General features: G+C 41.3%; 1 protein-coding gene across 2 annotated transcripts in view; it reads right to left on the reverse strand.

Moving 5' to 3' along the window:
• The window catches only part of CENPF (centromere protein F), a 34,157-nt gene that overhangs the window by 15,565 nt on the left and 4,169 nt on the right, over positions 1–14,423 (reverse strand). For both annotated transcript variants that reach the window (XM_083734053.1, XM_083734052.1), the window contains exons 3-11: positions 13,707–13,903; positions 13,350–13,459; positions 11,166–11,263; positions 10,555–10,846; positions 8,918–9,120; positions 8,066–8,191; positions 6,986–7,084; positions 6,110–6,232; positions 908–1,043 (exon numbers count right to left, since the gene is read on the reverse strand). In XM_083734053.1, the coding sequence (XP_083590179.1) occupies positions 908–1,043; positions 6,110–6,232; positions 6,986–7,084; positions 8,066–8,191; positions 8,918–9,120; positions 10,555–10,846; positions 11,166–11,263; positions 13,350–13,459; positions 13,707–13,903 (1,384 nt within the window). The remainder of the gene's footprint in view (positions 1–907; positions 1,044–6,109; positions 6,233–6,985; positions 7,085–8,065; positions 8,192–8,917; positions 9,121–10,554; positions 10,847–11,165; positions 11,264–13,349; positions 13,460–13,706; positions 13,904–14,423) is intronic.

A 14,423-nucleotide genomic window follows, 5' to 3' on the forward strand; every position in this document is an offset into this window, starting at 1 on the left:
ACCTTTAAAGCCCTATACGGCCTAGGACCCTCGTACCTACGGGACCGCCTCTCCTGGTATGCCCCACAGAGAAACCTACGGTCTGCAAATAATAACATCCTCAAGGTCCCAGGCCTCAGAGAGGTTAGGCTGGCCTCAACTAGAGCCAGGGCCTTCTCGGCTGCGGCTCCAATCTGGTGGAACGCTCTGTCACAAGAGACTAGGGCCCTGCGGGACCTGACATCTTTCCGCAGGGCCTGCAAGACAGAGTTGTTCCACCAGGCCTTTGGTCAGGGCGCAGCCTGACTCCCTCCTCTGGCAACCTGCATAGAATATTGCTTAATTGGTTGCCATTAATTTGATTTTAATTAATTTTTATAATGAATATTTTGAATGTGTGATTATTTGATTGTTTGATTATTTGATTATTGTTAGCCGCCCTGAGCCCGGCTTCGGCTGGGGAGGGCGGGATATAAATAAAATTTATTATTATTATTTATTATTACACAGACACACCTGGATCTTATCTTTTTCCCTGTACACTGCAAAACATAATGCATATTGCATAGAACTCTAGCCCAATGGTTGCCTTTAATTTGATTTTGAATTGATTTTAGAATGAATTGACTTTAGAATGCATTTCAATTAATTGATTTTGATTTTATGTAAACTGTGTTACTTTTATTGTTGTTAGTCGCTCTCAGCCCGGCTTTGGCTGGGGAGGGTGGGATATAAATAAAAATCATTATTATTATTATTTATTATTATTATTATTATTTTATCCAGTTATCGAAAACTACAATGGTCGCCCAAGCTGCTTACAACATGCTAAACAAGATTTAACTCAGTATATGCTATACAGAGGGACCTCAAAACACAAAATAAGGTTTGGAATGGGAAGGAAACCTAATAAAAACTGGTGACTCACTTTTCATATCTTCAATGATGTTTTGACTCTGCTGCAGAAGTCGTTTGGTTACACAGAGCTCTTCTTTTAACTGACAGATTTCTTGCCACTGTTGAGCCGACTGGCAGTGAAGGAGACCATTTTGCTTCTTTGTTTCCTTGGACAGCAAGAATTAAACAAGTGACAGTTAAAGAATTGGCTACCTTTGGCTAAGGTTCTTTGACTCACTGGGCCAGCTGAGACATTCCGAGTTTGCTAAACCATAGTTTACCAAGCCAGGAACTAACAGCAGGTCTTCTCCCCTTGCTCAGCAATCTTGGGTAGCCAATCCCTTCCTTTTGTAATAGTTCTCAGAAGCTTAAACCACACTTCCCCCATTATGCCCAAAATGGGGGACTATGGTTTAATGTCGGTTTACTACCCATCGTTTAAGATCCTAGTTAATAAGCTGACCTTCAAACCACAGTTCCTTGCTTTCAGACATAATGGAAGTAGGATCAATGTGCTGAGAAAAGGAGGAGAGCATGCATAGACAACTCCAGCTTGCTAAAGTATAGCCACTACTTGCAGGGAACTATTAAATTGCAAATAGAGGGTCCAGTAAGAAATAAAACAAAAACAACTGCTGAAAAGGCTTTACTAGGAAAAATATTAAGGGAGATGAAGTCTCCAATGTGATTCCAGGCACAACAGTGACCTTGAACCATACTTTCTTTTCTTTCTGGATGTATAGCCTACCATCCAAGCCCAAACATATAATTCAGGCACTTTACATGTAAGAACGTTGCAATTATCTAGCCGGCTACACCTTTTCAGGTGGTCTGGCCCACACAGTCCCATCATCAGGAGAAGAGTGGAAACGGCTGTGGCTAATTGACTTGCCTCCCAGCCCACAGACCAAGATACGAGGGCTGCTGAAATGAAGGCCTTTAGGGATCGCCGTGAGGGCGCCAACCCCTTTAATTTTGAACTGTTGAATGCATTATCCGGTAGGAGTAAGTGTGTGATGTATTATTATTGGGCAGTAGCTAGAACTGCATTTTTGTCTCGATTCTCATGCACTTGTGCATTTCAGAGCTGCTTAATACCGCTCAGTGTGAGAGACTGAACCGAACCCTGCATTGGAGAGAGACAGGAAGGAGGGGTGGAAGTGTTGCTCTTTCTATACTATATGGCCTTAGTCTGAGGTGGGTGAATGAGCTGGTTGTCAATTATGCTTAATGCTGCGATGTATTTTTGTAGACCAGATGTTTGCTTTGTAATAAATGGTTGGCTGGGAATTAGCTTTGTTATCTGTATGCCTGGTGGGAATACATGAGTGAGACTAGGAGGACTGCTAAGGGTGTATTTTGGAGAGGTTGCCACGGTGTGACGGGTGGTTAGGAGTGTAGGCACAGCTTCTATTCCAGTTATTTCGTTTAGTTGCCAATGATGCTGTTTAGTGGAGTTTTACTGTATTTTTTATATTTAAGAAAATGCTTTCTTTTCCTGATAATACATTGGTTGAAACGCGTTATTTTGTATTTGACCTTCATCTGTAAGGTTTTATGTTGATGCTTTTGCAATGCTTCATTTGATGCTTTAAGTTAGGTTGTGGAGCACTTTGGGGTATTTTTTGTTTGTTTTTTAAATACAAAGCAGTACAGAAATTATTTAAATAATAAGTAAATAATTATTGGAGTAAAGCTTACCAGTCCAGACATGGTCTACATGCTTTGGACTGTATCAAGCTGGTCTGTAGGGCTAACGTCTCTAAAATGCGAAAGGAACTTGAAGCTACACTAGCTGCTTAAGACACACCCATTCTAAATGTAAATCCCAACTAATGTCTGCCAGATGCAATGATGTCCCTCAGTGTATTCCAAGAAAAAAAGAGAGAAGAGTTACCCTGAAATGTGCTTAGAATCATTTAAAGGTTTATAGTCCTCAATGTGGTGTATTTTTCATCTTTGTTGGAAGCCGCCCAGAGTGGCTGGGGAAACCCAGCCAGATGGGCGGGGTACAAATAAATTATTATTATTATTATTATTATTATTATTATTATTATTATTATTATAGAAAGGAAAAAAAACACAAAAATATGTTACATATATAATACAAAGACAACTGCACAACATCAGGACCATAATTTTACAAATAGTTCAAGACAGTATTCACTGAAATATAAGGCTTCTCCCTGTGGGTTAAACCACTGTGCTGCTTTGGCTTGCCGATTGAAAGGTCGGCGGTTTGAATCCCCGCGATGGGGTAAGAACATCAAAGTGCAAGTATGGCCATATGACCCGGAAAAACTGTCTGCGGACAAACGCCGGCTCCCTCAGCCTTTAAAGCGAGATGAGAACCGCAACCCCAGAGTCATTTGTGACTGGACTTAATTCTCAGGGGTCCCTTTACCTTTACTCTCTCCCTATCTGAACTAAGTAGATAAAAAAGATGCAAAAGAGAATGACGACTTCCTGGCATCTAGAGGTTCTGCACACATCTGAGCAATTCAGCTGTGGGAAACAAAAAACACATTTTATGCTATGTACTTTCTGGCTTAGAAGGCTTCTGAAAAGAAGCCATGTTTGGTCCAGTAGCCCAATTCCACCACATTTTTCCACAAACGCAAATAACCTTCTCCTCCATCAAGCGAGAGTTATCGGTTGACAACTGCCCTATCATTTCTTATACACCAAGAGAACGACAGCAGAAATATTATCACACTGGCAGGCTAGAGCTGACAGGCAGTGCACTCTAAGCAGCTGCCAAGCGGCATATGCTAAGTAAGGAAACCTCTAGCCTGTTATAAATTATGCCAGGACAAGGGGGTTTTGCAGGTCAAAAGGGGGGGGGCGTGTCAGAGAACCACAACCCAATCACAGCCCCTTTAGTGCTTAATGGAAGAGGGAAACTCGGCAGCCAAAGGTCTCTGAGTTAAAACTGCTATCAGAGACAGGGTTAGAACTCATGGAGGCTTCGGGGCCAGGTCTTTTCGGCAGAAAGCAGGTATCTCGCGGATAGATAAATCAAAAGCTAGCTGCCCTCCTGCAAAGTAGATCCTAAACACACTTGCATCTAAACTCTTCCCCAGGAAGGAGTGTGAAACAATTTGGAGCACTCTGCACTGAACCTTGAAAGCATTAGAAGAAAAAAGAACTGGCCCCTGTCATCATAACTCACTCTCTCTTGGGAAGCAAAAATAAAAAGCCAGTTCCTAAAGAAAATGGCACGTACAAACACATACCGCCCACTCCTGAGCCGCTAAGATAACAGATGGCATTGGCAGGGCTTTGTTGGTCTCGAGCCCTCAATTATCCATCTAGTTACTACTAGCAGATGGGCACCAAACGCACCAAAGCCAAATTTAAGAGAAGGGACAACCAGGATGGGAAGCATAAGCTGGAAATTTGCTGGCAAAGCAGGTCTGTATTTCCAGCTATTTAAGCAAATCAGCCCGAGAGCAAGATTAAACTTGTTGTTGCTTCTGCTCATCGCCCGTCCTCCCCGCACACCCCGTGCCGCAACCCCCGCTCAGCTCCCATAAGAAAGAGAAGAGGCAAACTGCAGCGCCAACGTTTCCCACACAAGTGCCCAAATGCAAAAGCTCAGGGTTTTTCTGACTTTTTTTGGATGCGCAGCGCGTAATGAGCATCCTGCAGTTAAAGGCTCCTTAACAGTTTTAAGCACAAGCATAAGGACCATTAGCCGGCGATTTAAAAAGCGCTGCTGGAATACGATCACGGTCAAGTGGCTTAAACGGATGCAGAGAGCAATGGGGCTTTGCATCCTGTGTGATTATCATTAGGGGCCGGACCAATAAGCTCATGGGACTTTGACAGAAGAAATGAACTCTGGCCTTCAGAATCAAACTGTGCGCAAGGACGCAACGAGATACTCTTTTATCGCCCCCCCCCCCAGCTTGGCTTTTCTCCTCCCACATCCCAGTTCTCCCAGTGATGCTACCAGCAGGCACATCACCATAGCCGTCAACGTTTCCCTTTTTTAAAGGGAAATTCCCTTATTCCGAATAGGATTCCTCCCAAGAAAAGGGAAAAGTTGACAGCTTTGCACATCACTCTTTTGAGATGACAGGTGCAAGGAGCTGTAGGCTCTGTTAAACGTTTGCCAGAGCCTCTTATTAATAATGGGAACCTGCAGTGTCACCTCCCTGTCCCCAGCTTAGGTATCAGGGGTCTGGCAAAACCTCAGCCAGCCTGGGCATTGCGTGGACCAAAGGCTCTGCAGCGGCAATCGAGTCTGCTGCATTTCACTGGATGGGAAGCAGTCACAGATGTTTCCAGACGGACCTGCAGCTTGCCCCGTTTGGCTGAATGCACCAAACTGTAGGATGTGTTTCACGGGACTATAGTGGGAGTGGCTAAATAATTTCAAGTTTGCAGGAACAGTACACTTCACCTAACCGTTACGATACTGAAGCAATGCTGCTGCAAAGTCCTAGCTTGAAGAGTAAACATGATGGGAATGTTGGGACTGCTGTGGGAACAGAGGGGCAGTCATTTCACAGTGCGAAGCACTGGAATTACCTCAGAGTGTAATATGAGCTGTACAGGAAGTACAGGGGGTTTTAGTCACAACACTGCTGGAGTATGGAGAGAGCAGTCATGTTTTTTGTAACGCTGCAAAGACAGAAATAAAAGCATGTAAATACGTTTCTGTCTATCTCTTTCCCCTGCCTGGGGAGGGCAGGAAAGAGGGGTGTGTTCTTCTCACGTTTGAGAAGAATCGCCGATCGAGACCTTGCCTGCGCCTGCTGGGGAATGCAGCCAGGGAGGTCAAAAGGGAATCAAGCCAGGTGCCTGGGACTGCTGCCAGCTTCTCATGAGAAGGGCTTGAATTTCCTGACACTATAGTGGGAGTGGCTAAATAATTTCAAGTTTGCAGGAACAGTACACTTCACCTAACCAAGTCCTTCACTGCAGCTTGCAAGTTCAAATATATATTGGCTGATGGTCAATACACGGTCATAAGGCAAAAACCTCCATTATCTCTCGCCACTAACACTTGCGCTCTCTCTGGCTTGCAGATCGCGGCTGGCAGCCATTCTGACTGCTCTGGGCCAGGTCACAGTGATATTGTTAACTGTGAAGTCGATGGGTCATGCACTGTCCTGCTCCTAAATATATCTCTTCCTTGCCAGAACTGAAAGGGCAAGTGGGATTCACCTCAGCGACACCAGGCCATGGGTCGTAAATATGCAATTATTCCTGTAATTCTGTTTACCTCACAGGCTTTCTTCAGTTCGCTTTCCTTCAGCTGCATTGCCTGAGTAGCCTGGTCCGCTCGACTCAACTTCTGTGAAAAATCATCAACCTTTTTTTCCAATTGCTGCTTTGCAGACTTGGTCTAAAGGGGGAAAGATGGCACGTTTTACTTTGCAGCCACGTGTGATATTAAACGATACGGAAATATTCTCAGTGCAGCTGGGGATTCACAGAAGAGGCCACTTAGAAGCATGTTTTTGGAGGTCAGTGACTGGGATGATGAGGGGGTCTAGAAACCTATGAGGAACGTTTAAAAGAGCCACGTTTGTTGAGCCTGGAGAAGACTAAGGGGAGAAGACAGAAGACAGAGCCGACTTGTTGCTTAAGAGAGCAGGCCTAGAACCAAGGCAGATTTCTGCTCAGCATTAAGAGAGCCAGGGTGGTCTAGTGCCCAGGACCTGGGAGACCAGGGTTCAAATCCCCACTCGGCCATAAAGTTCATTGGGTGACCTCAGGCCACTCGCTATCTCTCCGCCTAGCCTACCTTACAGGGTTGCTGTGAGGAAAAATGCAGAGGGGGCTATGTGAGCCACCTTGAGCTCCCTGGAGAAAAAAGTGGGATATAAATGTAATAAAAATACTAAATTAAAAATAATTAATTAATTAAAGAGCTCTTGGTGAACCAAACAGCCTTAGGAAGTGGTGAGCTGTCCCTTACTGGAGTTATTTCAGCAATGGCGGGATGGTTTTTTTATTATTATTATTTAAAAAATGTCATTGACTTGAAAGATTCATGGGCTGAGGGAGCTGCACAAGATCACCTCCAAGATCCCATCCGACTCTATAAAGTTCTAGGATCCCTCCCCCTTACCAGCCATGTTTAAAAACTACCTACTTTCTCGAGTTCTGCTTGAAGAAGATTGTAGTTGTTCTTGGCTTGATGCAGTTCCCCTTGCAATTTCATTTTCACCTGATTGAGCTGGAGAGATGCTTCCTAAAACAACGGAAAACCAAAATGATTGGAAAACCAAAATGATTATAAACCAGGAATGTGGTAAATTCTTAGATATTCCTGACCTGATCTCAGGTGGTGAAGGAAAAGGGGAAAAAAATGGGTGAAACTTCCCAATTGCTATGCACCCTGAAGACCTGCATGTCTTTTTGCTGGTGAGTCTTTTACTAAAAAGGGAACAATGAGGAAACTGGAATATATAAATAGATATTTTCTACTGCTCCACTTCAGTCTTTTTCATTATGATTCTGTTGACAAGAAGGGTGGGAAGGATTCAATTGCATATACAATTCACTGAATCGCATCTATGGCCTGTAAAACTAGTACCATCAGCCCAGTGGGCCTTTAGAGACTTAGTTTTTCTTGAACAGCTGCCCTCCTATGGCAAATTGCTTTGGAAACCAGAAGAGTTTCAAAAGCAGCTTGTGACATGGCATGAAGGTTAGGAGTTCAAAGGAAAAAAAGGGGGGAAGGCAAAAACTCCACTGAAATTGCACACCCTGCATGTTAGCTTACGTAGGTGTGTGGATCCTAGCCTAAGTAGGCAACATTGGAGGACGTAGGAGAGAAATCAAATGTATCTGCTGGTATGCAACTTGTGGCAGGAACAAAAGAAATATTAAGGAGCAGGGCAGATTAAAGCTGCAATCCTATGCATGCTTATTTAGAAGGTAAAAAGAAGCATTTTTTCCATGGACTGAAATGGGAATATATATTTTTAAATTTACTGCTGGTTTTCATTCTTAAAAGAAATGCAAATCTTCGTTAAACCTTGATAGTCCTGGTATTTTGAAAGATGCCCAAGAAATCAAGAAACAAGCCGATAAACAGGCTGTTTACCTGTGGATATGGGCTGATGGAAGTGCGATGCAGGACTGAACATTAGCAGGATCCTTCCAGGGACCCATGGGCTCCCCCAACCCCCCTTTCACTTGTGAAAATTTCCCCCTTCCCTGGCTTTACCTCCTGGTACTCTTTCTCCTTCTCTTTCATTTTCTGTTGCAAAGAGTGTTGGGCTCTTTCAAAATTTTGTCTCTGGCAGTTCAGCTCCTCTGAAAGCCTTTTCACCTTTTCCTCAGATGCGGTGCGCTATAAAACGAGTAATTTCAATATCACAAGGGTTAGAATTATCTGGAACTAATATGAGCTGAATTAAATTGTAGCTGGAAAAGGGGGGAACAGTAGAGCATCTTAGAATAAAACAAATAAGTATGAATTATTTATAGATGAATAATTGTGAAGCATGAGGTAAGGAAGTTGTCACCCTCACAGAGCAATGGGAAAGACTACGTTTCACCTGCTCAGGAAGAATTGCTGCTGTTAAAATGCTTTTTTCTCAGATCTTGCTAGCTAAGACAACAACTCAACAGATATAGCCATAACTTATTTCAGTATATGGCATAATGGAAGACTTAAAATTAGGGCCAGGATTTTATTTTATTTTTTGGTTGGTTGGTTGGGGGGAGAGGGGGAGAGAGAGGGAGAGAGAGAGAGAAAAAAAGAGAAAGAGAGTTGGCCAGTCAATCCCAAATTTAAAATTATATTAAGCAGCAAACTAGATTAATTAGATGGTATAATGGATAACAGAGTTGAATTCCACTACATCAGGCTTGCATAGGTAACGTCAGGAGGGTGGTTCCATGGTTCTGCTCCACATCAACCACTACTGAAGTCCACTGAAAAGCATTGCTTCAGCAGATATCAGATTATATGAATGTCTCCCCAATATCAGATCCACAAAATTATACAATGAGTGTTGTGCATGCATGTGGGAAATGCCTCTTAAAAAGTCTAATATTTAAGAAAGAACCTTACCAGATTCATGGTCTGGTCAAGTTGTGCGTTAATTCTAGTTACTTCGTTTCTACTCTTCTTCAGAGCTGTATCTTTTTCTGTCAACTCTATTTTTATATGTTCCAGCTGCAGCTTAGTTTCCTGAAGTTTAGCCATGGTTGATTTCAAATCCTGTGTTTGAATCTGCAGATTGCATTCCAGTTCTTGAATCTTGGATCTTAACTCTGTATATACACAAAAGTGTGAATAATATAGTGTTGCTTCATATACCTTGGACAGCGTTTGCTTGCTTCTCTACAGGGGGATCTTGAAATCATCTCTGCATACGAGTTTGTAAAATGCATTGTTAGCTTAGCTTTGTAAACACATCTGTCTTGAAACCCTCTTAAAAATCATGCTTAAATTCTGGCATAATATACCTATGAGTGATTGGGAACAATTATGGAAAAAAAATATATTAGGTTCACTTTTATGTTATAATTTAAAAGAAAATATAATGAAAATGCAATACAGGTGGAACTTAACCCCAGTCAAATTGGCAAAGATATATAAAAATAACACGAATATGTGTTGGAGGTGTAAAGAAGAACTAGGAACGTTTATCCACATGTGGTGGGAGTGCAAGAAAATAAGAGAATTTTGGGAGGTTATTTACAATGAAATTTTTTTAAATGTTTAAATTCTCCATTAACAAAAAACCTGAGGCTCTTTTACTTGGTATTATGCCACGAGAAATTTAAAGAACTGCCCAACCCATATTTATATAGGCAACCACCGCAGCTAGGATTCTAATAGCCAAAAATTGGAAAAGCAATAACATTCCCACAAAAATGGACTGGTTAGTAAAAATGATGGAGTACTCATAGCTTGCAAATTAGCTAGGAGATTAAGAGGAAACACCATACAAAGAGTCAATAAAGATTGGTCAATATTTAAAGACTATCTCAAAATTTATATAGAAAATACAAATCTCCTGACAGATATATAAATAAATCTAATAAACAGAGAAGTTAGACGAGAGAAAAGAGGTAATTATTACAAAAGAAAAACAAAATAAGCAATATGAAATGTGCATAGATTTAATGAGTGACAAAATTACACAGTGAGACTGGCTGGAAGTCAATAATCACAGTATGTTCGCATCTTGGTTGGTAGGTAGGTAGAAGGGGTGGTGAAGGTGAAGTATGTGTTGTATGTTTTGTATGTAATATATGTAAAGTAATGTTAAGTATATATTGTTTTGTAAAGTATTGATATTTATAATAAAATTGGGGGAGGATCATACTTAAATTCTTTTGAGTTCTCTAGATAGAATAATAATAATGATGATGATGATGATGATGATGTTTGCAGGACACCTTTTAATGTCCTGATCTTGAGCAAGCATGTAACTCAGGGATGCAGAACCAGTAGACCCCCAGATATAGCTGGACTCCAACTCCCATCATATCCAACTCGTAACTGGGCTAATGGAATCCAACATCTGGAGGGCCACAGGTTCTCCATCGCTGATGCAAGCATTTGCAATCTGGAATGAGCACTACTATACCAATGTAGTGCCAGCATTGCAAGGACTTCAGTTGTATTGTGTTGCAGGAAGCTAACTAACTGCAAAGTTCAAGAATGAGTTCAAGTTTGTTACGATATTTGCGAGATACCTTGGTTCTGGATTTTCATCTTGTCAACGAATGAAGAGTCCTTGCAACTGTCTGAGACGCTGCTGGTGAACTCTTTCTTTGCCGATCTCCGGTCTTTGTCACTGGGAGTTGTCCCAGATTCCCAAGGAAAATGCGATGGCATTGACCCGCTGCTCACAGGAGTTTCTTGACTACTGGATAAAGCCCGGCTTGGCGTTTTCTCTTGTTGCCATGAGAACACAGAGGAGGAAGCCTGTTGCCGGGCAATTTCTCTGCGACTTATAGTACTTTCAGGATGCGAGGGGATTGTTTTCTTTTAAAAACAAGAGAGGGAAAAAATGCTTACCTAATTAGACTGGCCTCAATACAGAAGATTCTTCAGAGAAAAAGAATTGACTACTGAGAGCTGGAACAAACAACAGAGGTCACTCTCTAGCATACTGTTCTTTATGAGGAGAATGAAAACCTCTACCCATTCATCATTCTTCAACCTGTATGACAGTTTTGCAATCTGAAAGTCAACTGTGAGCTGCTTCACTATTTTGTTTAGCTTTCTTTTGGTTGAGAAACTCCACCTTTCCTATTCTGAACCAATTCTTTGTGTTAACAGCATTCTAAGCCTTGTTTCATACCATTACTTGACACTTCACGCTCTTCAGTTCAGCTTCCAACCTCCTCCTTTCTTCTGTTTCTTTGTTGTATTTTACTTGAAGCTCCTCAAACTTTGAATCTGTTCGTGCAAAAAGTAAACATCTCAATAAGCTTATGAAGCAAATGTTATACGTCTCTGTGTGTCCTTATAAAAAGAACAAAGATACTGAAGTGTGATGTTTCTCAACATGGCATACTAGCAAATCATGCCATTCTGATGTAAGGATCATTCTTTACAATACATAATGGCTCTGTCTGCATACAGACACAAGCTAAAGGACTTGGATTAAGAAACCATAGCGTGCAAAAAGCAAGAGCTTCCTGACAACTAGAAGAATGGCATCTTGTAAACCAGAAGTTCAGAATGTGTGGCCCTCCAAATATTGCTGGACTACAATTCCTCTCATCCCTGACCGTTGGTCATTCTGGCTAGGACTGATGGAAGGTACAGTCAAACAATTTCTAGAAGGCTGCAGATTCGCCATCCCTAGGGCTTACAAACCAGGTGGTACCTCTAGTTACGAACTTAATTTGTTCCGGTACCTCTAGTTACGAACTTAATCCGTTCTTAACCTGAAACTGTTCTTAACTAGAGGCGTGCTTTCATAATGGGGGCTCTTGCTGCTGCTGCGCCGCCGGCACACGATTTCTGTTCTCATCCTGGGGCAAAGTTCTCAACTCGAGGTAACTCTTCCAGGTTAGCGGAGTTTGTAACCTGAGGCGTTTGTAACTTAAGGTACCACTGTATAGAGGACAGTCTAGTGTTATGGGGTTGCGGTTTGTTTTTCCATAAGAAGCCAACCACAAGTTAAGGCTGGCTAACAAGTATGGTTTGTTAGGGTGAAGCAAACTTTTGTCCCAAGTACAGTGGTACTTCAGGTTACATATGCTTCAGGTTACAGACTCCACTAACCCAGAAATAGTACCTCGGGTTAAGAACTTTGCTTCAGGATGCGAACAGAAATTGTGCTCCGGAGGTGCGGCGGCAGCAGGAGGCCCCTTTAACTAAAGTGGTACCTCAGGTTAAGAACAGTTTCAGGTTAAGAACGGACCTCCAGAACGAATTAAGTTCTTAACCCAAGGTACCACTGTACAGGCATAAGGCTAAGCTGTCCTCTTCTGGCTTGTTCATCCACTCGCACCAGAGGAGGAACAAATTATGAGCAACTGTTTATATGCACCAGCACAATATGGTGTATTAAGCAAAGAGCCCTGGCTTACTAATTTTATGTTTGTTGAACTGTGTTAAGGAAAAAGAGTAACAAAGAACATTGGTATCCAAGTGTTTCACATTTAACGATCGTCAGAATTATGCATGCAAAAGTGAGGAAGGATAGTTGGAAATGAGGAAAGATGGAAATATTTGACAGCAAAAAGCAGTTAAGCTGGACATAATGTTGAGGAAACAAGGAAATTATAGAGTAAAACTGGAGGCCGGTTGGGCAATACTGTACATAAAAAGAGCATTCAAAACATAAGATACTGGGATAGATTATATTATATGCTGATATGAAGAAACTAAAGATAAAATCTAAGTTTAAAGCATTATTTGTTACATTAATAAGGTTGGTTTTATTCATGTGGCATTTTGATAAAATCCGCAATATTACTGTAAATGGCATTTTGATTTTCCAGGAAGTTTGAAAATGCTTAGGTATATGCACAATTTTATATTAATATATATATATATTAATAATAAAGGGTTTGCTTTTTAAGAACCTCGGTTTACCACTACATGTGAACACAGTCACTCTCTGGGCACTTTGCCCTCAGTGTGAACGGGACACAATTAATATATACAGTGGTACCTCGGATTACATACACTTCAGGTTACAGGTGCTTCAGGTTACAGACCCCGCTAACCCAGAAATAGTGCTTCAGGTTAAGAAATTTGCTTCAGGATAAGACCAGAAATCGTGCTTCAGCGGTGCAGCGGCAGCAGGAGGCCCCGTTAGCTAAACTGGTGCTTCAGGTTAAGAACAGTTTCAGGTTAAGAACGGACCTCCAGAACGAATTAAGTTCCTAACCCAAGGTACCACTGTAATATTGATGACAGTTGGCCATGTGGGCAGGATTGCACCATTGTTGACTTTTAAAAACATACCGGTACAAAAAACATCTAGGAATTCTATCCATAAAGTTCTTAAGATAAAAACAAAGCATACCATTGTGACTTGGTGTTGAAGGAGCAGTGAAGTTCTTCTGTGGTGTACTATTGAAAGATATATCTGCAGCAGCAAAGGTTTTCTGGCTTTTTTCTAGTTCATATTTGTATCTATTTTTTAATTAAAAAAAAGGCATAGAAAGTTACCTTAATAATAAGAAATGTAAGTTTGGATTCAGACTAAATTAGTTGAACTTAGGTCACATTAAAATCGTTGGGACAAGTGAACCATGATTTCATTGTGATCCAAGCTCAAATAACTTACTTACATACTCACTTAGAAGCAAATTACCTTGCATCTAAAAGAGCAAAGATGGCTAACCCCTGGTTGGGAGGAACTTGGCTCGTAGAACCTCACCTTTTAAGTTCTTGTTCAAGCCTTTCAGTTTGTTTCTTGCTCGAGAGGAGTTGCCCTTCTTGAACGCTGATTTGTGTTTCTTTCACCTGAAGTTCATGAGAAAGTTTCTGCCTGGTTTTCTCTAGGCTGTCACAGAGTTCCATCAGATTCTGGTTTTCTCTCTTCAGCGTCGCTCCTTCGTTTTTTTCATTTTCCACCTAATCGGAAGAGTACACAGCCACACCCGGTATGACTTGATGTAGGTTGCTTATTTTAAAGCTATGTTTTATTATCACTTTTTTGTATTGCAGTAGATTGTTATAAGGTGTACATTCTTTGTTTTTTTCCAGCTTATAAATTGAGTATTGTAAGTTAGAAAGACGTTATACAAATTAAAAGTGATTTTCACTGCTGTTCTGTGAAAAACCACGTCAATCAGTTCTGGAGAAGAGTTACTATTTTTCTCTGGACTGTTTATCAATGGGATATCAACATAACATTGGAGTGGAATATGAAAAGTCTAATCTAAGTGTTAAACCAAAGCTAGCCAGTGTAGTGTCCTTGTACATAAATTATAGTGTTGTCCTTTTTAAGTTGCGCCCAAGGATAATATATGACATCCATTGTGATTCTGGCCACTGTGGCTCTTCCCCTCTCAGCATCTAGTCATTAAACTGGTCGAACAGTAAAAACTTGCTAGAAGCAGAAATACTACATATTTCCAGTATGTGCCTTTTT

Source organism: Podarcis gaigeae (assembly GCF_964106915.1).
Source record: "Podarcis gaigeae genome assembly, chromosome: 3".
NCBI classification, from domain to species: domain Eukaryota; kingdom Metazoa; phylum Chordata; class Lepidosauria; order Squamata; family Lacertidae; genus Podarcis; species Podarcis gaigeae.